Raw genomic sequence first — 26,768 nt, forward strand, 5'->3', positions numbered from 1 at the left:
CTATGGGGGATGGGTGCTTGGGGACAGACCAAAACTTTAACCACTTCACACCGGCACCACTCACTCGTCGCCTCGGGCTACCCCTGGGCGACTGTCTTCTCGTGAGACCTATGCTTCTCTTTCTCTTGCATTCCTGAACTTTCTCAGAAACTACCTGAGGTTTGAGCGAGGCGTGCATTTATTCCCCTCTTCCTTTTAGACATTGCTGCATTTGAACGACGCTGGTAGTTGCTTATTTGTGTAATCTCATGGCATAGGCTGCTGTCGGTAAATGGGTTAAGATTTTACAGCCAGCCCCCTACTTTCCTTTCCCCTCCTCTCCTCTCCTCTCTCGCCATGCCGGATCCATCCGTCTGTCTCGCCCACAGTTGCAGCGCATTTGTGTCCCGGGATGACCTGTTGATGTCGGCTAAAGATGGAGTGCCAGGATCGCCCTCCGCTGTAGACCCCCCCGCTTCTCCTTTAGAAAAATACCTTAAGAATCTTAGTTCCTCAGAGTGAAGATAGCCCCGCGTGGTTCCCGAGTCCGCTTTTTGGTGGAGATGCAATAAAGCATTTATTCGCTGTGATATAGTATAAGCGACATTTTGGAGGGGGAACAACGCGTGTCTGTCCCATGTTGGTAGCTGCCATTCGGCCGGAGGAGGAGGAGGGAACTCGGTCTTAACGGACATCACACCGCGCTGGCACGGAGTGGAGGGGAGACGGGAACTGCTGAATATTTTACCCCCCGCCCCCGACTATTTTTGTGCCATATTTCGTACCCCTGGTCCCCCAGACGATAAACGTGTGTGTTGAGGGCAGTTAAAAACCATCATTGACATTCAAAAATAAAAAAGAGGAGCTCTCTCATTCTCCTTTTTTTGTCCATTTTCCGCTGCCGCCCCCTCCCTCGCCCCCTCCCTCCGCTGAATGCACGCACACACCGGCCCGGGCCAGTTGAGGACTCCCAAATTCTACCGGGCATCGAGGCTGGCACACGGCGGGGCACCGAGAGCTCTCTGCCCGCTCTGACTGCCCTGCTGCACCGCTGGTGGCGGCGGGCTGTTTCTCTCCGAGGCGTCCGCCAGCGAGACTCTGCGAGACTTTCATGTGAGATTAATTGATGTATAATTAATGTGTATAAATGATATCTCGGTTTTGAAGTTTCTGCTCTAGTCGTGCTCAAGGGAGGCTACGACTATAGCCACATTGTGATGCCTGTCTGCTCACGAGTTTCGGCAAATACAGGATTTCTAGCCCAAACGGCTGCAAACTAAAGGCCACCCAAGGCTGGCGTTTATTACACGTGATTTGGAGCCTTGTTTGTGAGTTGTGTGCATGTGTGAACTGTTTTTACTTCTGCCAGTGTTAGCCTTAGCTTTAGCCTGCTACTTGCTAACAGGCCACCTTTAACCTCCCCAAACCAGGAAACTGAATATGATTAGGCAGTGATTGATATTGATATCAAAAGCCCGTGTTCACGTGGTTGCTCGGGTTTATTATCTGGCAGCAAAATGACTGCGGTAATCTGATGTTGGTGTTTTGGTATTAGCAGCAGCATGTGGTTAGTTTGCATAAACCTGAGTATATATATATTTTTTTGCTTTATTTTTGGTGCTGGAAAACAATTTTCAAAGTTGCAGATGATTGAAACACACACGCAGTCACACACTCTTTTTTTCTTGTGGAGTCAAAGCACATAGTGGAGCACATGGGGAATACAGGGCAAGGGTCAAGTAGTGTGAGTTAACTCTCCTTTTCTGTTTCTTGGAAGTTATTGTGACCTCTGACCTGTGAGGAGCAAAAGGTGCCTGGTACCATATCCCTGTGTGACATGACATGTCAATGAAGCAGTGTGAATGGAAACCAGCTTGCATGAAAAAAAAAGTTCTGCTTTTAAAATGTTGAAACTTTTATCAGCATCGCCAGCATATTATTGTCATTATCAGCAATTGTGCACACTGTCACTCGATGCGTTCGCTGCTTTATTTTTATTCTTTTTGTCTTCGAATACTGTGGGGAGATTTTATTTATTTATTTTTTCAGCAGACATGCTTTGTCTTGGCAGCTGCTTATTATTCATACGACTGCACATATTTACACCTGGAAACAGCCACAGACATCTCACCATTGGTCGCTGAGATGCTCCACTGGGACATTTGTCAGTTCAATTGCTTGCTCAAGGCCATGGGAAGTGCAGATGTTAGCGGAGCAGATCGTGCATTTTTAGTGCCATAGAATCAGAAACAGTCATTTTTAGACTTTCTTCGCTATCAAAACACTGTTTTGTAAAGACAACGACCCACATTTCCCAGTAAGATCGTTGTGTTCTGATTAAAGTAGAAGTAATGCGTGTAAACAAATCCTGTATAGGACCCAAACTGCGCTGAGTAAATATCACTCGGAGCCTCTACAGTTGAATTTTAATTGCACTTATTCAATGCATATTGATTTCTTTACATCGACACAAGCTGTCAAGCCACAATAACGTGTCCAGGTACAATAGCAAGGCACAAACGAACTTTCTTATTGCCAAAGCTTTATCGATTAAAAAAGAAAAGGTAGGAGAAAACTAACCTATATACAATGCACTCGGTAACAGAGACCCGATATAATGAGACTGTTTTTTACAGAACAAATTGTACAGAGTGCTCCCAATCCAATAATCCGTTTGTGATCATAATTGTCCTCGTACAGAACAGGACTGCACAATTAATTAAGTGTAATTATATTGTCGAGCAGTTTACACAATTAATAAACATAGTAATATTTTGCAATTTTAAGGCATTATATTCCACTTTATGTGGTGGCTAGTGTTGAAATCTATCTCTCTGTCTATCTGTATATAAAAATGCTGATAGCCAAGGCTGATCTGTGCAGGTTAGATCAAGCCTCATTAAAACAAAAATTAAAATGCTTTTGATGTAATGTGTGGCAGTGGAGTTGTAAGTAATCACATTTTACTCTTCCCTTTCAGTCCACTGTCATAGTTTTCATGCCTGCATCAATCAGATTTAATTAGTCACTATAAACATAATTAATTATGATGGCCCCCTATTCTCAGCGCTGCCCTTATGTAGGCGTAAGGCAGGAGCTCAGGACTGCTTTAGTCCAATTTGTTCACCCTTTATTTTTCAGCCAGTGAAGGTTTGCTGAGCGTGCATGCCAGAGCAGCACCCTGCTTCACATTCACACCTGGAAGCTTCACACCATACAGCCATTGCCTTTTATTACCGGCCAAGGAGAAGCTCAACTGAAGGAGTTATGGTTTAGAGGGAAAAATCCACCTCCAGACATTTGTTTTGTAATTTCGATGGAAGCCATTCCAGGAGTGAGGTTAGTTTGCGAAAAGTTGTAATTTTCTTGTTTTGTTAACCTTTGCAAAACCTTCTTTGTCAACGTTTCCCAGAAGGACTCCCGGTGATTAAAGCGTTGGTCACTTTTGGGCTGTATGCTGAATGTGCAGTTATTAAGTGGGTTTGGAACTAGAGGCATTGTCATGTGTCTTGGCTTGTTCTTATGACAAAGTTATAGCTGTTGTCACCACTTCAGCAAAGTTAGAGGTATTGCTGCAGATCCGATTTTTGGGCTGAATCTGGTTGCATAGAAATCTGTATGTCTGCCTTTTACCCACTTTGTGTTATTGTGAGAGAACAAGTCAACAAAAAACAACCCACCCCTTAACAGTGGAGTTAGTCATTTTTGAGGTTATTTAATAGAAAAAAAAATTGTACTCATCAATATACATACTTTAGTGAACAATTATGTCTTCCAACTAATTGATGCGTTCTCCTAAACGTAAAAACTTACATCAGTCAATTAAAAAAATCATTAATATAAATTTAAAATACACAGGAGTAGGTTTGTGGTTTGTGGAAGTCACCATGTTCCCTCACGATACCCTAAAAATCACACTTTCCTATCTCATGGAAGTTTATTCTCTCCAGAGACTCCAACAAAGTTACTTCAGGGATAGTTTGACTACCAGCGGCTATTGTGGCAAAAACCACAATACGGCGGTATGGCTGTCATCAGATAGAAGTGAGCTTCTTTGAAACACTGACCTGTATCCTTATTTTTTCACAAAGTTTTACAGCCTCGTTTAGATTAAATAAGGGTAGATGCTTTTCAACCAGCATTGACAGCTGAGGTAAACAATGGATTGATAGCTTTCCATAGATAGGGAGAAACTGCGGGGCAGAGCCGGTCCAAACTGTTACAGAAACATGCCAGCTGGCCGCAGCATTCATGGGGTGCAGTCTAAATTTAATGTTCTTGATATGTTGGCTGATTAAAACATGTTTGTCCTACAGCAGCTTGAATCATGGAGTTGAATTGGGAGGTGTAAGACAAATTTTTACACACTCACTTTCAATTTATGTAAACTTTGTTGTTGTCACTTTGACAGTTGGTCAGCTTTTTTTATCTACAAGAGAAAAACATGGACATACATATGGTATCAGTATTATATGAGTATTTGGGGGGTTTTCTGCCCATTTATCATCAGTTTATGTCCAGTTTCCTTGCAAAGTGGTGCTTCCAATCCCTTTGTAGGTTTATTTGTTGCATGATAGTTTTTTTCAGGAATAAAGTGCATTGTGAAGTAGGCAGATTCTGTTTTACACTCGGATCACTGCATTTGAACCAAATCAAGTTGGTTGTTGGTTTCCTGTAGAAAGAACGAACTGATGGTGGCTTGCTTTAGCAGCATGACCCAAAGGAAAAAGCTGTCCAGCATAGTCACAACAGTCTGTCAGTTACAGACTTGGGACCATGTCGTGCTTGCTTGTAAGATTTCCATCTGTGTTTGTAGACCAATTTGGAGTGTAAGCCATTGTTGCCTTTTCTCAGCCTCAGTCTGGGACTTCATGAGAAAGGTAACACTTTTTAGACAAAGAGCATTGTGATATCTTAATGTTAGCGATGAGGAATAATGTTAGTTCCAACGCTTAAATAAGCAGATTAAAGTGAACAAAACCATTCAGAATTTGAGTGCATTTTTAAGATAGAAGATCTTAAACACACATAAAGGAACAGTTAGAGATGTAGTTAGCAAAGCAACTGCAAAGCTGCCACTTTCAGTAGACTGAACAATGTGATATGTGACTATGTGGTTATAGAGGATTTCTCTCAGGGGATCTAAAAGTCCACAATTTGTTCCCTCACTGTTACTTCTTCAGAACAGAGGTAGTGTGTGGAAAGTCCATAGCCTACGTCTTTTACAGTTACATGCTATGGCCTTGCCTCCTGCTGTATTTGGTACGTCAGTGAATTGTCTTCAGTACATTTGCTGGGTTTTCCCACAAGATATGAAACTGGAAAACATTCACTTTCTGTCATCAACTGAGCTCCACCCACTAAACATGTATTTGCCATTTATGAGCATTAAAAAGGGCTATTGTGCTTGAGTTAAGTGGCGATGGAATTTCCTGTAAGGGGATACATTTTGTTTATGATAGTATAGAATAGAATTCAACTTTATTGTCATTGCACATGTCACAGGTACAAGGCAACAAAATGCAGTTTGCATCCATCCAGAAGTGCTTTAGCCATGATATAGATATATTACAAATATATATTAGCAATAATATAGATATGTGAGTATATTACAGAAATGGATCTATTATGGTATGTTATAATGTACACGGTATGAAGTATGTTATGAATATGCTATAACTATATGTATGTACAGGCTGTAGTGAGTACAAGCTATGTACAGGATATGAACAGGATATAAATATGAAAAACTATACAGAATATGAAATAAAAAAACTATACAGAAATATGAAATAAAAAAACTGTACTATAAGGCTATAAGCCCTCTGCCCTTCTTTGTTCACTCGTGACTGAATGGATAACTACCAAAGTGTAGTGCTGGGGAAGTTATGCATCAGCATTTCTTATTCGGCATTTGTCTTTGCTGACTTAATATTGTTCATTACAGCTGCACAACAAATCACTTGTTAAATCAGATCATGACTGTAATCACTGGAGATACTTGGAGTTTGACTTACTGTTTTAAGCCTGGCCTCTGGCTTTAGAAAATCTAGATGGAATACTTTGGCCAAACCCAGATTGAGAGTAAATAGCAAAAAGTAAGGCCGGGGAATCAATCAAACTTTACTTTGGCCTTCATCAATTATGAAAACAGTATGATAATCCAGTGCACCCCTTGTCCATTGCTTTTTTTCACTTCCTAAAAGCCCACATTCACTTCTGGCCAGGCTGTAGAATATTTCACATTAACTAGAAAATTATAATTGAATTTTAATAAAATCCACTGTGCAAAGACATTTTTAAATTCACTTAATGCAGAATGGCTTTGAGTCCTGTTCGACTGTTCGAAGGCAAATGACATGGCATAAGAGCATGTGCATAACCATGGCTTTTTATTAGACAAAGGTGAAGAAAAGCTGTGGTTCTTATGTTTGTTGTCTTTCTTATTGTTTTTTCTCATGTGGGGGGGGGGGTTGCCTGTTTTTGATTTCTACTTATCTGGTTGTTCAGTCTGACGTCACTAGCCGTGTCTGGACCTAAACTCCGCTGCAGGTCCATATATCAAACGATCACTATGGCATTACTGAGAGTTGGAAAACTGTCTAAAGTCTTTCATCTTTAATAAAATGATCAGTGTTCTGCTCTACCAGGTGTAACAATTGAGTTTAACATCCAGGCATCCATGAAAACGGAATTTATGACATTTAATGGAGTTAGAAGTTAGCAGGGAGTTAGCTCGCTAGCTTCTATCTAAATACAATATAGCATGTCCTGACTGCGGGGTTTTGGAAACAAATTAAAACATACAGCTCTGCTATCACTTCCAGCATAAATCAAGACAGGAAACTAAACAGCAGTGACGTTTGTAGGGTTACTGAAGTTGGGCTAGCTGGTATATAATGATGTGCTACGTGACCACTAGCTACACAGCTATGTTAGCATAATATAAACAAGCTAACTTTTTTCCCACTGGATAAAAGTTAACGTGAGTGTTCTCGGTGGTCAGGAACAAATGTAATCGCATGGCAGGATGCTGTAAAAGGACCAAACTTCAGCCAGGAGAACAACTGAGATAATCCATCCACAATACGAGGTTAGTCATTCATATACTGCTGCATGGGCTGGGCTGTAGTTACATCCTACGTTTTTAAAAACTGAGCTTAAATAAATGATTAGCGGTAATAAAAGCCGAGGGAGGTCAACAGTGATCACTGACTGTTTTAGGAGCTTTTTGAGATTAAATAGAAGAAAATACAAAACATTAAACATGTTAACAACACAAAAGCCATATTAAACGCAGACTACTTTAGACCCGGAAGTAGGATTCGTCACGTCATCACTTAACAATTGGATTGCAGTTTTAACATTTCACATGTGATCCATTTTGTCGTATAAAAGGTAAACTTAATTTAGTCTGCCAGAAGTTTGTTCTTGGTTATTAAGGCAAAATACCCTACGTTCCAAATAATCATTTTTGTATTGTGTGATGGTGGCATTTTGAATCCTTTAACATTTACCTAAGACCTGAGTACGGTGTGTACTCAGGCATGAAGCCAGTTCTGCCATTCCTCGGTCAAGTAAACAGTAAGTCAGGTGATGTAAATTAATAAAGAAAGCCACAATTAGCAGGTCATGTGGCGTGGGGGGTGAAGGAACCTGTATTATAAAGTAGCTAATGACAGTCAAATTGTCTTCTTTTATTGTAAGCCAGAGATGAATAAATATTCTTCTATAACATGAGCTCTTTGTGATTTGATGATGTGTCTACATAATAAAACTGTACTCAATCTGTTTATGACCTCAAGTGAGGGAGGTTAATCAGACTTTAAGAAGTAATGACCTACAGAGTTCTAGACCTTTTCAAGATTACAATATACGTCAGGTGAGCAATTTCTTATTATCAAGATGTTTTTTCTATTGATTCCAGCTGATGAAGTGATCCAGCAGTTCTGTCAGATGTGTGATGAATATTAGATCAGAGTTAAGAAGACTAGAATAGTACGTGATTCATTGTCCCAGAGTCAATGATTTTGACTTTTTAAAAAGTCACTGAAAGGCTTTGAAACATGCTAGGGACAGGCGTGTTTGGCAGTAAGTTGTTATGAAAAAATCTGAATCCAGATATTGAAAACTTTTACCAGAAATTGAAGTACCTACCCTAGAAGCTCTTTGCATCGGCGCACTTTGATGATTTATGCTATTACATCCAGGTTTCCATTAACATTCCTGTGACAGTTCAAATAAGCAACATGGATCAGTCACGCTTTTCCCATTCTGAATGGCAGGTAGTTTTTTGTGTCAAGGCTAGAGATGGGAATTGATAAGATTTTGTAGATTTCTTTAATGTGATGTGCTTATTGATCTGGTTCTTTATCAATTCTTGGCTCAATTATGTGAGAAAATGAGTACAGCGAGGTTTTTTTGTCAGAACAGCTTCATTATCTAAAGTCCCAAACAGAGTACTGCTTAATGCTAGCTGGCATCTGAGGTGGAGGAAATGAGAGCATGTTTGTGTGGCATTTGTTTTAATTTATAATAATGGATTGCATTTATATAGCGCTTTTCTGGGCATCCAAAGCACTTTACAATTCTACTATTCATTCACCCACTGGTGCAGGTAAACCACAGTTGTAGCCACAGTTGCCCTGGGGCAGGCTGACAGAAGTGAGGCTGCCATATCGCAACATCGGCCCCTCTGGCCAACACCAGCAGGCGGTCTTGCTCAAGAGAGAGAGAGCAGGGGGATCGAACCGGCAACCTTCCGGTTACAGATGAGCTTCCCAATCCTCTGAACCCTCTTCCCAACCCTCAATTTAAGCTTTAAGCATGGTGCTAATGTTATTATATTTCAGCTTATTTAGTGACAGTTACCACTGAGCAGCACTGTTGGGCGACAGTAGCAACAGCACTTGTTCTGCATGTATTTAGAGCCTCACATACATGGAAGTGAAGCTCACGTTGTGTGTAAGATGTTTCAGCATGTTGCTGGTGTTTCCATCCCTACCTGAAATAATCACTTTGTGACTTTGTAAACACAACTGTTCTCTTCTTTCTTAGTGAAATCAAGTCATGCTCTGAGCCTCTTCTTCCTCTCTGCCATAACTCCTTTATGTGGTAGCACTAGACATGTGTATGAGGTTGTTTTGCAATCAAAGTGCACACTGCCAGCACCTGCAAGCATTGATAAAGGAATTGATAAGCTCAGAGGCATAGAAATCTGATACTTTAAAACATTTGAAGCTATTTCTCAAGTGGCACTGGTTCTTAGTTCCCTTGAGAACCTCTTGCATTTTCTTTTTTAGTTTCAACTTTAGGGAAAGTATTTCACATCACAAGCGAGATCTTTGAGTAAGGCCTCAGTCATACAGGCCTAGAGACCAACTAGGCAACCATCTGGTAACTTCTACTCGCAAGGAAAAAATGTGTATTCTATGACAAGCTGGGGAGGTTTTTCTCGCAGTTGTTAATGGGAACCTTGCTTCAAAGAGGCACATGGTGCTGTTGTTTTGGTTGCTAGCAGGTTGTTGCAGTTGGCAATAGTTTGTGTGGAAGATGTTGACTTGCTACTCAAGCTACTCACAAAGCAGGAGACAATCTATGAAAAAAAATATTCGCCTTAGAAACACAAGTTGTTCCTTATGTGCTGGAATGTGTAGAAAATAGGTTTAAATGTTAAAGTAATTTATTCAAGTCAGACAATGTTGCATATAATTAAATTTTTTCTTGATGCATAAAGTTAAAAGATTAAAACTGATAAAACAAGTTAAAAAAAGAGACTTTTCCATTTGATTACATTTTGTATGATGGATTATGAAGAAAAAGTAGAATTGGGCTGAAAGATCTATCACTTTATCACCTATTCAGGTTGCAAATCGTGCTTTTAAAAAGTAACTAAGTAATTAATTACTTTTGAAAATAAGTAATCAGTAAAGTAACGGGATTACTTTTTGGGGAAGTAATCAGTAATTAGTTACTGATTACTTTTTTCAAGTAACTTGACCAACACTGCTGATGACTGACAAAAATAATCCATGTAAAGTTTAGCTGTGTAATACCAGCGAATCATCATGTAGCTGACCAAAGTAAAAAAAAAACCACACAACACTGACTAAAGATTTAGCTTGCATTTCATGCTACACTATTCTGTCCACGCCACATGTAGCGTAATGACGTTATACTGGGTGTTTCACGCTTTATCTCCTTGCAGTTGTTGTTGCTGCTGCAGTGTCAAATGCCATTTTGTCATGTTCGCATTTTTATTAGTGGTTAAAATGAAAACAGAAAAAACGCTGTCCGAGGTAAGTAGGTCTTGGAACAGCTCCTAGATCCTCACCAATAAAGGATTTTTAAGACTGATATGGATTTGGTGATTTAAAAATCTGATGTATCTGCAAGTATGTTTTTTATTATTTCAGACACATCTTAACAAAACCTGTTAAATTTATTTATTCTATAATGCTCTGTCCCATGCTTCGCAGATCAGTTAGTTTTTGTGTATTTTCCTTTGTCTGCCAATAGATGACCAAATGGCTAATATTGACCGACAATATCAGCCCGCCGAAAAATCGGTGGACCCCAAGTAGTTACCCTTTGGGAATCCCAAAAAGTCTTTGTTCGGAAAACACCTACAGTGGATCTACTGGACAACGGATGTTGAATATAGAGGTGCCTGGCAGGGGGAAAAGAGGAATCCCACAAAGGAGGTTCATGGATGTAGTGAAAGAGGACATGGAGTTTGTGTATTTGTGTGACAGAATTAGATTTTAGGAATAGGGTGAGAGGGAAGCAGATCATCTGCTGGTGCAGCCCCAGAAGGGAGCAACCTCAAGAAAAGCTGTATATATGATATTTTTTAACCTTTAAGTGTCTGCTGCTGCATCACTGTACACACTCCCGCAAATGTATGAGGAGAACCGGAGTTAGAAAGCTGGTGTGTAGGTTCTAGGCTTGGTCTGTGAGCCTCGTTCCTAGTGGAGGAACGAGGCTAATCAGTTTCCTATTAGTGGTTTGTTTGGGTTTGTAGCCAGGGTAGGAGCTCATCATCATCAGCTCCTCACCACAAGCTGCGCTCCAAATACTTGTGTCAGCTAAGCTCGGCCACCATCCATCACTCGGAGGCCACGATCCTCTATATAACGTATTTGTTCAGTGGAGTCGTGACTCACCTTTGTGCTCTCGTCTGTTTACTTCTGCTTTGTCATACTTGGCGTTCGAGTCGTTCTGTGTTTGTATTGTGCATTTTTAAACAAAACCAAAAAAGTGATGACTTCAGTCATGAGAAACACCGATTTTAGAGATAAAGTCCTGCTTTATTTTATTCCTTTTCTGTACTTTGACAGTTCTTCCACTTTTGATCACAAGCTTCTTTGTTGGATGGTGACGAAGACGAGTGAAATAGATGAGTTATGTAAGAGGCTGTGTTTTGACTGGGAAGCAACGACAAGAAAATAACAAAGTAGGCCAAAAACCACCAAAACAGTTTATTAACTGAGAATTAGATGTCATGAAACAAGGGTTGTTTTTTTTTAAAGAAAAAAGATAAAGGCTTATGTAACTGTGGCTGGTGGCCCCAAATTCTGTTTCATTTGAAAGATAGAGTTTTGAATTAAAGTTGTTTACCAAATACTTAATTCATTAATCATCACACACTTTACTTACCCCATTTCTTTATTTTAAGTCTCTTTCGTCCCTCCTTAACTCTGCCTTGCTTGTGTTTTTTGCATATTTTCCAGTTCTTCTTTGCGCTCTTATCTCATAACTCATTTATTTGGTTTCCTTTGCCCCTGTCACGCTGCCTCATTTTATCGTCTCCTTTCCATCACGTCTCTCATTTTTTTCCTGTACCAATTCCCAACTCTCCTGACCTTCCTGCCAATTACCTGTATGTCCCCATCATCCCGTCATCTACCTTCCTTCCAGATAATTCCTTTCCTCCATCACCCACTCCTTCCCTTTTAACCTTCCAGTGCTCCTGTTATCCACACACTAACTTGTTTCTACTTCCTGCAGACCCTGTGGTGCTGGGCAGAGCGTTATGGCTCAGACGCTGCAGATGGCGATCCCTAACTTTGGCAACAATGTCCTGGAGTGTCTGAACGAGCAGCGGCTGCAGGGCCTCTACTGTGACGTCTCCGTGGTCGTCAAGGGACATGCCTTCAAGGTCAGAATTAAGTTTTTTGAAGACTTCATTCAAACTAATATAGCTAACGCCGTTTTTGTTTGACCTGAATACAGGCAGAATCAAAAGCGCATATTTAAAGTTAAAAGTAATTTATCTTTTTATGTCTCCACATAGCTTACTCTCATTGCCAAACACATTCTTGTTGTCTGTGCACCCATCCATGCTGAATACAACTCTTTACTGTAATCTATTTACTTTGAATTTCTCCAAATTTGGCAGAAATGTGCACTCTCACTAAAGTATGAAAGGATCTCAATGTCACTGTGACATTTCAAAAGATGTTTTTGCTTATAACTCAAGAAAACTTTTACTGATTATGACAACATTTATGTCGGATGACTCAAATGCAAAAGCACTAGTGTTATTAATTTTTCAACGTCATAAGTGAAAAAGAGAAGAAGAGATTGTGGCCATATTTCATCAGTGGACAGATAATGACCTGGTGACACTGATCTTTGGTGTCAGCCTATCAAATTCCTTTATAGTTGTTTTTAGGGATGTAGTTGTTAGTGAGTTGTTATCAAGGTGAGCGAACTGATCTGTGGGAGTCATCTATTCTTTGCAGTCAATTCTGTGTTGTTCTGTTTGCTCCTGTTGGTGTGGAAGAACTCGACTGGCCTGCACAGAGTCCTGACCTCAGCCTCATACACCTTTAGAATTAGTTAGAGCAGAGACTGTGCGCCTTATTATCCAAAAATCTGTGTCTGAACACACAAATGCACTTCTGGAAGAATGGTCAAAAATTCCCATAAACACTCCTAAATATTGTGGAAAGCCCTCCCAGATAAATTGAAGCTGATATCATATCAAACCCTATGGATTAAGAACTCTTTTTTATATGCACGTGAAGGCAGATGAGCGAATACTTTTGGCAGTATGTTTGGAGGTATTTCACACGTTTCACCAGTAAGTGTTCTTTTAAGTTTGCAGTAACTTTTGACTTAATGCAAACTGCACAGCATGGACATATAACTTGACGGGACTGAGAAGCTTTGACAGCGACATTGCTGTTGCCGTCCCTTCTCTCTCACTATGTTCAGTGTAACACTTGTTGGGGAGCTTTTTTTGCACTCCATGAATATATTTTCACATTATCTGTCTCTTGTCAGCTCCACTCCACATGCTAATAATTACTATGACATACCAATTCAATACATTTCTATTCTTGGGTGTATTTATTTGCCACAGTTTGTTTTACAAAGTTAGTGTTTAAGTAGAGCCTCATGTTGGCTTACACATAAAGACTGACTCCCAGTCTCTTCCTCAGAGTGAATACAGCTTATTATTTTGACATTGTTCTCTGACAGCTACTCACTAAATGGAAGATAACCCAAGCCAAGGTGTCGTATTTGAACTGGAAAAATCTCAGCCACTGCAACCATAGTCTTCTACGTATGAGTCTAGACAAGCACGGATGTAAAATGCAGCTTGACTCAGTTCACTGAGAGACACAGCGACAAGCTGGTAATTCTAGGTCCTCGTGTTTCCTTGTTGCCAGAATGTGCAGATGAATTGCCTGGAGTACTGTTTGTGCATGTAGTGTCAGGATTTTGGTGAGAATCTCTTGGTAGGATAAAAAAACGATGCCTCGGGTCAAAAACTAATAGTCTCAACATTTTTTGAGCTTCCTTTGTCTGCCTCTCCTGATCAGTCAATAAACTTAGTTTTGGACTGTTTAGTGCAATTTGACATCGTAACCTGAAGACACTAATTTTGGCAGTGCTTCAAAAGTTACTGTTGAGCAATACGTGAAGTTTCCTTTACAACAGGATGCAATTTTCATGCTTTGCATTAAAATAAATTCAACCAGAGATTAACAATAAAAATGTATTAGTCTTCTTCTGTTACTACTTTCCTGTTTGTTTATGTCTTCTGCCTTACTGACAACAAACATGAGCAAGTGCAAATCTCCGGATATGGATGTTGATATATACTGTTTACTGCATCGGAGTCTATGTATTTTTAAACCCTTACGACTTCACTACCCCTGCTGTTTACCCCTCAGGCCCACCGTGCAGTGCTGGCAGCCAGCAGCTCCTACTTCCGGGACCTGTTCAATGCTGGGGGGAAGAGCTCGGTGGTGGAGCTACCCCCGGCCGTGCAGCCGCAGAGCTTCCAGCAGATCCTGGCCTTCTGCTACACGGGGCGCCTCAGCATGAATGTGGGAGACCAGTTTCTGCTCATGTACACCGCCGGCTTCCTCCAGATCCAACAGATCATGGAGAAAGGCACCGAGTTTTTCCTTAAGGTAAGCTGATAATGAAGCAATCACAAATCGAGTCATTTAAACGTCTGTTAAAGTTGAATGCAAATGTAGAAGAGCATCCATAGGAACACTTCTGTGAATATGAGGATTATTTAAATGTAATCAAAACGAAGCAGATGTAAAAATAGCCGTTTCTGCGTGCTGCCACCGTGTTACCTGTTGTGCGTGACATTATGCGTGGCATTATGTTGTGATGGGGGCGTCTCTGTTTGTAGACACGTTCTCGTGAATCGAGAATAATTGAAACGTCGTACTGACACTACAGGTTCCCTCTATAGTAGCAGATGATCTGATTAGATCTGGAGTGCCTGGCTGCATAAATTAGCATATTAATGAGGGGGACTGATTTCCTTGAAAGTTCCACTTAACACCTCTAGACACAGGGTTGATAAAATGCCAGCTATATGCTAGTAGACCAGTAGAAAAACGATCAATACAACAAGATTTGATACTAGAAAAGTCATATCGTGCAATCACAGTTTACTGTTCCTAAAATGTTCATTATTTGTAGTTTTCTTACTCCATCAGCTATTTTGGCAGAAATTTTTGATAGAATTGTTAATACAATGACCAAATAGTGCTAAAAATGAACGATCTTTTAGTTCCCAGTAGTGTTGTGATGTTAAATAGCCAGGATGTCCATGATTGATTCATGATTACTAGATTTAAAGTTGCCTTATATGTTTTGTGTGTGTGAATGTTTCATTAAGGAGAATTCTTTTCAGCATTATAATATGGAGACTGTCAATTTTGAACTCCAGGACTTTTCGCTTAATTTGATTATACTGCTTTAGATTGTAACCACAATAACATGAACATATTAACCTTTTAATCAGCACATATTTTTCAGATATTACTATTTTATTGTTAAACTACTACTGGAGCATTCCACTGGCTCATTGATGGCTTGTATGGTCATTTGTTTCTGGCTTCTTTGTACCATTATACATGAACTTCAGGTGTGAATTACTTTGGTCATTTCCATAGATTGTGTATAGAAGATTAGCTAGCTAGTGCTAAGTAACATACAAATAAAACAGAAGTTTCTTCTTAACTGAGGCCAAGTGCAAACTTCTTGGACAGACTTTTTATTAGTTACTTCTAATAAAATGACAAAATATTCTGATAACGTAAGCTACACCCCTAATTTTAAGCCTTAAAGAAAAAGAATAGATCAGTGATCCCCCCCCCGCCTCATAAAAACAATGATGCAAAGACTCCAGCTCTGTTTGTTGAATCACCCTTTTAAGGATTGTTTTCGGAAATTTAATATTTGGGTATGTTCGGACAGAGGATCAACTCAATTTTGGAGCGAGCCTCTGTTGTCCACTAGAGGAACTGCAGGTTTTGTAATACAAGTGTTGGCTTCATTTGTTCAAGCTCAGGATGCTTCCTAATGTCATCATTTACATTCTTTATTACTAAATTATTACACCACTGCTGCCATGTGTTGCCTGAGATTTAAAACAGAGTGCTGGACACATTTTTGATACCTTATTTGAGAAATGTTAAGCCCAGCTCCATCAAACAACCAAGTTTCCCTCAGTAAATATTTAATATATGTATATATTTAATAGTGCTGTCTCTTTTTACCTGTCTTCAGTGCTACCGTCAGATTTGAGTAGATATCAGACATACAGTATGTTTACAGTAGATTTACCCTTCTAATGGCATAATATGTTTTGATCATATTCATGAAACTTTCCCCACACCAGGTCTCCTCTCCAAGCTGTGACTCCCAGGGTCTCCACACCGAGGAGACCCCATCCTCTGAGCCTCAGAGCCCCGTCACTCAAACAGTGGGAGTGGGCGGAGTTGGCATCGGTGCTGCCACTGTAGGGAGGCCTGCCTCCTGCCTGACACCCCTTCCCCTCGTGTCCAAGGTGAAGACTGAACATACAGCCACAACACCTCAGCCAGCTCCACAGCCACAGCAGGTAGGTTTGGTCTGGGCCTTGCTACACAACCCCACATGCTTTTGTCTTTTCTTTCTTTTTTGGCGGATGAATCATAATCTTGAAATGAAGTAAGAGTCCAAAAACTTTCCGAGGAAGGAACATGAATTTTTTTAAAGGTCAGACTCCTTATTCGGTTACTTCAGCTTCAGGTAGAGTCAGATTACCCTAATAACGAAGTATATATACTGGATATGTTCATTTCTTTTCATTGAAAATGGAGGAAAGCATCTGTTGTGAGTTCCAAAAATAGTTTTCATGTGATGTCAAGTGCTGCTAATCTGCATATCTCTTTAGGGGCAGTGTGATCATCATCACATACTTTTGGTATAGATAAGCAAACATCATCATATTTGTCAGGTGTAGTGTTTCCCCATCAGTGGCAGATTTAACGTTAGTTGTGTGTGAGACGTGCGATCTTGTTAAAGCTGATATATTGCATGTTACTTCTTATTTTCACTTAACATTTCTGTAAGTGAAATGTTAACCTGTAGACGTCAGCCTTTTTCCACCACTGATTTGTTTTCACAGTTAAAAAGACAAAAAAAAAAACAAACAGAGACTGAAACATTGAATATTGAAATAGTGCCAAGAAAACAGATCATCAGATATTTTCAGACGATTTAGAAAAATAGCAAGAGGGCTGGTTATTAAATATAATTATTTTAATAAAAGTTGGGCCCAATTAATCAGTTTCTGTTACAGCTTGTGTTAGGATTTATTTATGTGATTGTTAAATCAGGAGTGTTAACATCATTGGAGTTCATATTTGAGACAAATATTCCCATTTTTCTTTTAGTGTAAAGAAGTACATTTTGATTATTTATTGACACATTTAATGTAATTAATTTTAATTTTAAATAATAAGTGTCCCTCGGGGTGTCCTGTGCGAGGTGCTGCGGGAGTATGGGGTGTCTGGCCCATTGCTACGGGCCATTCGATCCCTATACAACCGTTGCAAGTGCTTGGTTTGCATTGCTGGCAATAAGTCGGACTCGTTACTGGTGGATGATGGGCTCTGCCACCATTTCTGTTCATAAATTTTATGGACAGGATTTCTAGGCGCAGCCAAGTGGTGGAGGGCTTTCACTTCGGTGGCCTCAGAAACTCGTCAGAACCACATCATCTGCGGATGATGTGGTTCTGTTGGCTTCATCGGATGATGGCCTCCAGCTCGCACTGGTACGGTTCACAGCCGAGTGTGAAGCAGCAGGAATTAGGATCAGCACCTCCAAATCTGAGGCCATGGTTCTCAGCCGGGTGGAGTGCCCACTCCGGGTTGGGGATGAGTTCCTGCCCCAAGTGGAGGAGTTCAAGTATCTTGGGGTCTTGTTCGCGAGAAGGGAGCCGGAGATCGAAAGACGGATTGGTGCTGCGGACGCTGCACCGGTATGTCGTGGTGAAGAGAGAGCTGAGTGTAAAAGCGAAGCTCTCAATTTACCGGTCGATCTACGCCCATACCCTCACCTATGGCCACGAGCTGTGGGTAGTGACCCGAGATCACGGATACAAGCGGCGGAAATGAGCTTCCTCCGAAGGGTGGCTGGCCTCTCCCTTAGAGATAGGGTGAGAAATTCAACCATCCAGGAGGGGCTCAGAGTAGAGCAGCTGCTGCTCCACATCGAAAGGAGCCAGTTGAGGTGGTTCGGGCATCTGACAAGGATGCCCCCTGGGCGCCTCCTGGGTGAGGTGATCCGGGCATGTCCCACTGGGAGGAGGCCCCGGGCAGCCCCAGGACACGCTGGAGAGATTATATCTCTCGTTTGGCCTGGGAACTCCTTGGTATTCCCCTGGATAAGCTGGATGAGGTGGCTGGGGAGAGGGAGGTCTGGGCTTCTCTGCTTAGGCTGCTGCCCCCGCGACCCGGCCTCAGATAAAGCGGAAGAAGATGGATGGGTGGATAGATGGATGGAATTTTAAATAATAAACTTTATATAAAGCAAATGAACATCCTGAGATTTGCATTTTGTCATTCTGCTGCCAAAACTACACGCAGAAAATGTAACCGCATCTTTCATTTTCATGCTCTCATTCTCTGCAAAGCCTTCAGTGGACTGGATTTCCAAGGCTGATTCTGGCCTTTGGGTCATATATTTGATACTCCCGATAGCTCAGTTACATATTATTGGCTGTGTGAAATTGTGCCTTTAATATAATATTCTTGAAAACTGATAAAGGCTTGAGATGTTAAAGCTAAAATAGAGAAAAAAGCATCCACCATCAGTGTGACATTGCCCAGGTATGACACCATGTACCAGAACAACTCCATTCATAATATATGCAGAATTTGTGATTTGTGTTTATTGTCATTTTCTCAGTGTGATTTTTTTGAATTACAAACGGGGATGCAGGGTAGCATGGTGGCGCAGTGGTTAGCAATGTTGCCTCACAGAAAGAAGGTCCTGAGTTTGACACCGAAGATCATTTCTACATAGCTGAATTCTATTGTACTAAAAAGAAAACCCACCTTCATCTATTGAAATCCTTTGTTGATAAACTTATGACCGTAGCGACCTGGAATTTTGTACTTGTAAGAAGTACATCTTCCCCTGTCTGAGATGGTCAGTGGGAGGCATTTGACGAACTGACAATGAGTGGCTGAATGAATGTTTTATCTCAAACCCATCTTGCTTCATTACAGTCAAATCATTTCTAATAACGAGCATGTGTGCTCTGTTTCAGCTGAGGCCGGCACCTCTGTTCAATATATGTGCATTAAAAACGTGCTGCCAGAACCTCCAGTGATATTTGTTTGATGCTGCTTGAGATGGGAAACGTATCATTTGTACTCTAAGCCACGAAACCATGAAATGACATTTGTTTATTGCTGTGTTTTATTGAGTGTTCCAGTCAGGCGCTGGTTTATAACCAGCATGTTTCTCTCCTTCTCTCTCTTCCTCAGCCGGAGGGCTCTCCCTACTCTGTGGTCTGCACCCCTGTGGCCAAGCGGCTATGGGAGGGGGGTAACCGTGATGGGGGAGGGGGGTCAGGAGGGGGCGGGGGCGGCGGGTTGAGGAAGGCCGCACGCTATTCTTCCTCCTCCTCTTCCTCGTCCTCTTCCAATACAATAACCCAGGACGCTTCTGGCCGCGGACCTGCCGCTAACGCCTCTCTGGTGGGCAGTGGAGGCAGCGCTTTAGTGGGAGGAGCTGTGCTCAACAGTAACCACAACAATAACAACAACAACGGCGGGACCCCAGAGGGTACGAGCCCGGGCACCCTGAGCATGTACACCAGCGACTCGCCCATCAGTTACCACGACGATGAGGAGGAGGATGATATAGCAGATGAGACTGAAGAGCAGTACAGACAGATCTGCAACATGTACACCATGTACAGCATGCTGAACGCCGGAGCAGCAGGTAAGCGCTGACAGCAGGATAAATGCATCAGCGGGTGAGTTCATTCCAGGGTTACTGTGCAGCTCCGTCTAAAAGTTTCCTCCTCTGATCTCTGCGGCGCTTGTAGTGTGTTTACGAGTACGAATGGTGGAAAGTTTATTTATCCAACTTTCTCAATAGTGGAGGATGTTAGCGAGAGCGAAATGTTCAAAACACTGAAACCGCTGAAAGCTGTGGTCCTGCTTTAAGTTTGTGAGCTGTTTATGGTCTGCTTGATCACTAGTTTGAGGACAATCACATGGAGGTTTGAATGGAACGATGGTGAATAAAGTTGGTCGAACGGTATTTTGTTACATGCAGGAATTGGAAACTGGGGCACAGCGAGGTTTGTTGTTTATTGAATGTTTTAGGATCAGACTTGAGACTGAAAAGTTCGAAGGAGCAGCATCATGTGCTTACAGTAAATATGCAGTGGTTTCAAACAAGAAGGACCATTAACAGAAGTACATTTAGAACTGGATATTAAACGTTTATTGCTAACGTGTATGATTGAACGGCCTGCATCCAGTTTTTTTAACATCTGAGAGCTGGCCACCTTTGTAATTCCCTTAAGAAGTTTTGTATCACTGCTGAAAAGCTGTTGCTACTATATTACATTTTTAAATGATCCCTAACCCTCATTGCAAAAAAAAAAGAAAGGTAACACTCGATCTTTCCCTTCCTCAGTTGTCGGGGAGCGGGTGGAGGCTCTGCCAGACTTAGCCCCAGACTCAGGGGGCGGGCGGGGGGGCAGAGGGGGGCGGTCCCGGCAGGAACTAGCATCGCTGCCCGCCGAGCTCATCAGCCAGATCGGAAACCGCTGCCACCCAAAGCTGTATGAGGAAGGAGACCCGGCTGAGAAGCTGGAACTGGTGAGCGGCACCTCTGTGTTCATCTCCCGCGCCCAGCTCATGAACTGCCACGTCAGCGCCGGCACCCGCCACAAAGTGCTGCTCAGACGCCTTCTGGCGGCGTTCTTCGACAGGTCAGTGTCTGATTTTGGGGGGTTATTTTTGTAAGACTGATATAATAAAGATTTTATGGTTGATCATTTTTGCGCTTGTTGACAGCAGACAAAGATGTGCATTGTCCATTCAAGTATTTTATGTGTTGATGTGTATTTTTGTTTTGTTTTAACTTGCTCAGGAGCACTCTGGCTAACAGCTGTGGAACCGGCATCCGCTCCTCAACCAATGATCCCAGTCGTAAACCTCTGGACAACAGAGTTCTGCACGCTGTCAAATGTGAGTCATACAGAAGACGTACAGTGTATGTATACTGAGAGTTACATGCATAGACTGTATAAGGAAGATGGACGTAGCCGTTGGGTTGGAAAAGTGAAGCCAAAATGAAATTGCCTTAAACCTCAGTGTGCTAGACCACGTTGCTTTCTGGTGACTAAAATGTCAACGTTCAGGCTTCTGCATCATAGACTGTATATAAAAGATGTACATATAACACATAGTATGAATATGGTCAGGTGTTGTTTTAATTTTTTATGGTTTGGGGAGGAGGGAGGGAGGGAAAATAACGAGGGTGGGATTAGTTGGATTATGTTTTAAATAGATTGCTTTATTGAAGTGAATTTTATTGGTCTTATTGGTCTCTTTTAACTTTCTTCTTTGTACTGTGAAGTGCCATTTTGAAATGTTATGTTCAGTTCAGTTCAATTCAATTCAATTTTATTTATGCAGCACCAAATCACAACAACAATTGCCTCAAGGTGCTTTATATTGTAAGGTAGACTCTACAATAATACATACAGAGAAAAACCCAACAATCATATGACCCCCTATGAACAAGCACTTTGGTGAAAGTGGGAAGGAAAAACTCCCTTTTAACAGAAAGAAACCTCCAGCAGGACCAGGCTCAGGGACCAGTTTGGGTGAGAGAAGGAAGAGAGAACAAAAAACATGCTGTGGAAGAGAGCCAGAGATGAATAAATAGTATGATGTACCCAAAGGTTGCCCTTTGTTCAAAATTAAAGTCTACAAATCAATGACATCACACTGGCCTATGTTTATATACAGTCTGTGATTGCATGTCAGTATGCAAAGCTGCAGCTTTAGAATTTAGGCTCTAATGCGTTTCTGCGTTTCTCTGCCATATGTTTTTCTCTCCCATCATTTCCTCTTATTGTCCCTTTACATACTCTTTGCCTCGCTCCAGTCTACTGCCAGAATTTCGCACCGAGCTTCAAGGAGAGCGAAATGAACGCCATCGCTGCCGACATGTGCACCAACGCCCGCCGCGTCGTTCGCAAGAGCTGGATCCCCAAACTGAAACTGCTGATGGCCGACAGCGACGCCTACTCCGCGTTCCTGGCCGACAGCGTGAAGATGGAGGCCGACGCGTTGGGGACGGAGCAAGGCTTTGACCCCACCTCACTGGAAGCCGTGGCTGCAGCGGCAGCAGCCAACAACAGCGAAGCGGGAAGCGGAGCCACGCCGGCAGACGGCCTGCAGGGGGCGGGGGGAGATAGCAGCACTTTGTTTTGAGTGAGTGAACGGACAGATAGATAGAATGGACAGATTGATGGAAGGAGGGGTGGAATATCTCTGGGGTGATGAGAACAGAACGATGGCCACTCTGGTCTTGATGACAGTAATCACTCCTCCCCTAGCCCGCTTTATGTTTGGGGATCTGTTTCTTCAGTTTATTCTGCTTGCCTTCCTTTGTTTGTCCACGTTTCTGTCTGTCTCCACAGCTCAGAATGAATCTCTGCAGTTTGTTCTTGAATGCTCTTGTGGAGAGAGATGGTGAAAGGTAGCAGAAGGAGGTTCGCTCCCCCCCAGTTCCTCATCCTTCTGCAACCTTTAGAAACCTGATTTCAGCCTTTATTTTTTTATGTTTTTAAGAGTGTGTACTGTCACTAAAAACCTTTTCTTACCATAATCACAGACATTCCCTAGGGGAAGGGGGGCGGGGAGGGGTAATCCAGTTTGGAGAAGGCTCCTTCTCCAAACTTCGGTAACACTGTTGTTTTTGATATTGAATGTATGCGTGGCGAAGCATTCGAGATGCAGCTGAGTGAGTTTGCGCCGAGCCCTTTTTGTTTTGTTGTTTTGGTTTGCTTTGTTTCATCTGCCAGATGAAAGCTTCTCTGAGTGTTTGGGCTCGGTGAGGTCAGGGGTTGAAATGAATATTAATATGTATATTGGCATGGTTTATGATCTCCTCGACCTCATCCTGCTCTTTAACCCCAGCTGGCCATGCCGGGAAGCTGACCTACTGGTCTTCAGAGAAATGCTCTGACTTGGACAGCAGCTTTTCGATTGGCTGGTGATATGTTCAGATTTGTTAGCGAGTTTAAAGCCTAATCAATAACCTTCCCCCCTCCCAAACCTTCCCCACATTTTGGCCGTTAAACTCTAAAAAAACAAAAAATAAAATATCAGTTTGTTTACTTTTTCTGTTTTTTTTGTCACCTTTGTGTGTGATGTTTGCCGAGACTCCTGAAGGAGAGGAAATTTGTTACCGATGATTGTAAAAGAGTTTGCGTGTGATAAATGCACTGTGTTATTTCCTGCGGTATGAGTACAATCGAACTAAGTTTTTGTATGTATCGGACTGAGAAAACGGCGTGGCTTTATTTTAAAAAAGGCAAAAAGAGAAAAATAAGAAAAAGCTAGAATCCAATTTCTAAGTTTGTTTAACTCCCCCCCCCTTTTAAAAAAAAAATCTGAACGAAAGTCGAGAATTGTCTTAAAGCGAGTTTCTGCCTGTGAGCTTAGTGACAAATTGAGTGTGCGTGTGTGTGTGTGTGTGTGTGTGTGTGTGTGTGTGTGTGTGTGTGTGTGAGAGAGAGAGAGAGGATACAGCGGCGGTGCTCTTTTCATGTCAGCTCATGTTTAAATTGATTTCTCCGAGAATATTAACGGAACGGGCTTCCTCAGGCTCTGCCCGCCTGGATATGTGCTCGCCTGGCACGGACAAAGGTGCTAATTCAGGCGGCGGTACATGGCGAGCAGCACGGCTCCGTGCGTGCATGTAGGTGTGCGTCTGAATGGCCGCACAGTTTGTGCTGCCGCAGAGAGTGTGAGAGAGAGAGAGAGGGAGGCCAGACAGAGCGTTTCACACACGCTTGGGCGATTCATTCACCCATCACTGCAGTGAGCACACATACATGCGCTAATACGCATTTGGGGGCTGTCAGCTGCATCAGCTACAGTACACCAGAGCGACGTGGGAATTAAAGGGGAATCGCATCGAAGCGATACGTTTCAGATACATTTTGTGTTTGAGGAGAATGCAGCAGATAGAAAAGTGGCTCAAAGTTGTGCGCGTCTGTTTGAAAGTGAAATTCCTGGCTTTATAAGTGCTTATAATGACAAAAAAAGGAAAGCTGCTAAATGATAGAAATCAGAGAAATGTTGGCATAGAAACAACCCTGAAAGTCGTTGCAGTCATGGTTGCTTTTGGTACTTGCGTGTGTGAGTGGTAGCTTTCAAGAAAAAAAAAGAACAAGAGTGCAGAAGTAGATCTTTTCTTTAAAAAAAAAAACAAACTGGCCTTCAGCTTTGGCAACGCAGCTGAATACAGTCATCAAGAAAACCCTGGAAAGGGCTTTCTGCTCTTGTTCAGTTTGAAGTTGAATGCAGGTCCAGAGGAACGTTTGATTTAGTCCCACTGGTACTCTGATCATCAATGCCACTGTGCTGCCTGAAATGGATGTTCAGTGTGTTTTATAACCAGCTTTTAATTTCAGTCCTTTAATCTTGCCTGTTCAAATCAAAGCAGTGGCAATCAATAACAATGAACTAATAACTAGAGCCTGACTGATACATATTGATTGGGCAATATTGGCATCACAGATGAATCTGTATTTCCATATATGTTATTCTTTATTGAAAAAGAAAATCATCCTTGAAGCAATGTAGAAATGGAAAGAGCGACTTCCACTTTATTGTTTACAATATTCTTAGCGGTCTCAGAGCGCAGTGCTAGTTTGTGAAATGCATTGTTGTATCACGCAGAGCTCAGATTTTGGTTGGTGCTTCGCTAAGCAGCAGGAGGAGAGAGATGCATCTGTCTCTGAGGGGAGTTCTTGTAGGTGGTGAAGATCTGTGAAGTAGCGCTTTTTGCTAGGAGTTTTTTTTTTTTTTTTTTTTTTTTGAGGAAAAGGTCAGTAAATGGCGCTAAATGTTCCAGCAAAGTCACTAAGTTGGCAGTGAGGTGAACTGCAGTATGACAGTTGGTGCTGCAATGGAGAGGACTGAGACTGTATATACCTGCACATCCAGAAAAATATGTGAAAATCTTTATCCTGCTATAACTTGTAATTGAATAGACAAGCACAGGTGTGCACTGATGCTACTCTTTCAGTCTTGAGACTGAATCAAGACTGAAATAGTGCTGCGACTGGTGCTGACAAGAGACAGGTGAGGTCAAATAATATTAATGGAGTTAATGGAGATAACCCTGTTACATTACTCCAAGTTTAATAAAAGCTTTCTAAGAATTGTTAAAGCAAACCTAATGAGAGTGACGGAAGAACTTTTTATTAGATTTAGTCAAAGTTAAGAGTAGCAGGCTCGAAATGCCTCCACACAGAGCAATTAAGAATGGAACCAAATGGATCAGCCCACAATCAAACCTAAATAGCAGATTAATGCATCTTTGATCTCAGTTTTCATTGTTCCTCTAAATCCCAGTGTCAGTCAGGCTTTGCTAAAATCTTTTGTCACTTTAAATATTCCCCCTTTCTTAATTCCTGTCTTCCTGCGTGCGTTACTTTCAATTTTCCACTGTGACAAACACATCAAAAATGTGGATTTTTTGTTTTTTGAGCACGGCAAAACCCAAACGGGACACAGGTTTTATTTCTTTTTCCTAATCATACGTGGCCCGTGTTTTTGCGATAGAAGAAACCTGAAGCACCTTAATGCTAGTGAAGTGGGCAAGTGGAGCTATTTGAACTGTTTAATATCATTGTCACAGTTTCATATTGCTGTTGTGACTCTACCCACCGCCCACACACATACAGACACACGCTCGCACACGCAAAGCAAAGAGTCTGTAGTCAGACTGTCTCTTAAGCGAAACGCAGAAACAACCCTGTACAAGATCTTAGTGTGGAACCAAAAAAAGCAACCTCTGGGGCGCGTTGAACGAAACCAGTTTTTATAGATCAGTGTTATGAAAAAAAATTGTCTGCTTTTTAAAACCTGTTTTATGAGGAAAGATGTTTATGTGTTTGTTTGTTTTTTTTAATATACATATTTAGATGTAAATCAAATGCTATTAGTCAAAGAACCCTTAGTCTTGAGACAAGCACCTAAAGGCCAAGAGGAGGAAGTGGGGAGCCGCCTTGCCCCACCCTCTGTGATGGACCACATGGTACGATCCACAGAGACTCTACCAAGTTCGATACCTGGGGACAGAACAAGTGTGAGACATGAACAAGGAAAGAAAAAGAGAAAGATATAGGATGGAGAGGGAGGGGGGGGATGGACAGTTTGCACTTTTTTTGTTTTGCTTTCTTTTTCTGTGCGTTGGCTCATTCGCAGTGTTTTGTGTAAGAGCACTGTCTTAAATGAGGGAATCAAAAAGAATCTGGGAGAGATGGAGAGGGAAGGAGAGGACAGTGTAAGCCTCCATAGAGAAGAGGGACGGATGAAGAGGGGGGGAGGGTGGTGGCTGGGACGCTCGGATGATTTGGTGTGAATGCATGCATGCATACGGCTGTGTATGTACGTGTGTGTGTGTGTGTGTGTGTGTGTGTGGTTTCTTGCAGGGTGGGTTGGGGAGCTGTTTGTAAAGGCTTTGTGTGTGCGTGTGTGTGTGTGTGTGTATCTGTGGGCGAACAGAATGTGTGGGTGTGCTTTTAATGTGTGTGTGTGCGCATATTAATGTATGTATGCAGTTTTTTTCCTCTCCTCTCGCTTCCCTCTATCTCCATTTATGGCATGTTAATGTCTGCCTCCTCACTAGAAAGAGCTTTTGACAGTGGTACTGTGTGTGTGTGTGTGTGTGTGTGTGTGTGTGTGTGTGTGTGTGTGTGTGTG

General features: G+C 41.9%; 1 protein-coding gene across 1 annotated transcript; it reads left to right on the forward strand.

Moving 5' to 3' along the window:
• Positions 1 to 26,213, forward strand: nacc1b (nucleus accumbens associated 1, BEN and BTB (POZ) domain containing b). Its single transcript, XM_013915590.1, has 8 exons — positions 1 to 1,092; positions 11,989 to 12,139; positions 14,166 to 14,408; positions 16,142 to 16,363; positions 19,284 to 19,743; positions 20,449 to 20,746; positions 20,908 to 21,005; positions 21,931 to 26,213. The coding sequence occupies exons 2-8, from the start codon at positions 12,014 to 12,016 to the stop codon at positions 22,257 to 22,259; spliced, it is 1,776 nt and encodes a 591-aa protein (XP_013771044.1). The 5' UTR covers positions 1 to 1,092; positions 11,989 to 12,013; the 3' UTR covers positions 22,260 to 26,213.
• The last annotated feature ends 555 nt before the right edge of the window (positions 26,214 to 26,768 follow it).

The sequence above is a fragment of the Pundamilia nyererei genome, unplaced genomic scaffold, assembly GCF_000239375.1.
Source record: "Pundamilia nyererei isolate P.nyererei 1_Seehausen unplaced genomic scaffold, PunNye1.0 scaffold00328, whole genome shotgun sequence".
Taxonomy (NCBI): Eukaryota; Metazoa; Chordata; class Actinopteri; order Cichliformes; family Cichlidae; genus Pundamilia; species Pundamilia nyererei.

Excerpts from the sequence above, each read along its gene's own strand:
- nacc1b (XM_013915590.1), top strand. The coding sequence starts at position 12,014 with ATGGCTCAGACGCTGCAGATGGCGATCCCTAACTTTGGCAACAATGTC. Across the intron at positions 14,409-16,141 it reads GCACCGAGTTTTTCCTTAAG|GTCTCCTCTCCAAGCTGTGA; the intron begins GTAAGCTGATAA and ends TCCCCACACCAG. Across the intron at positions 20,747-20,907 it reads CTGGCGGCGTTCTTCGACAG|GAGCACTCTGGCTAACAGCT; the intron begins GTCAGTGTCTGA and ends TAACTTGCTCAG.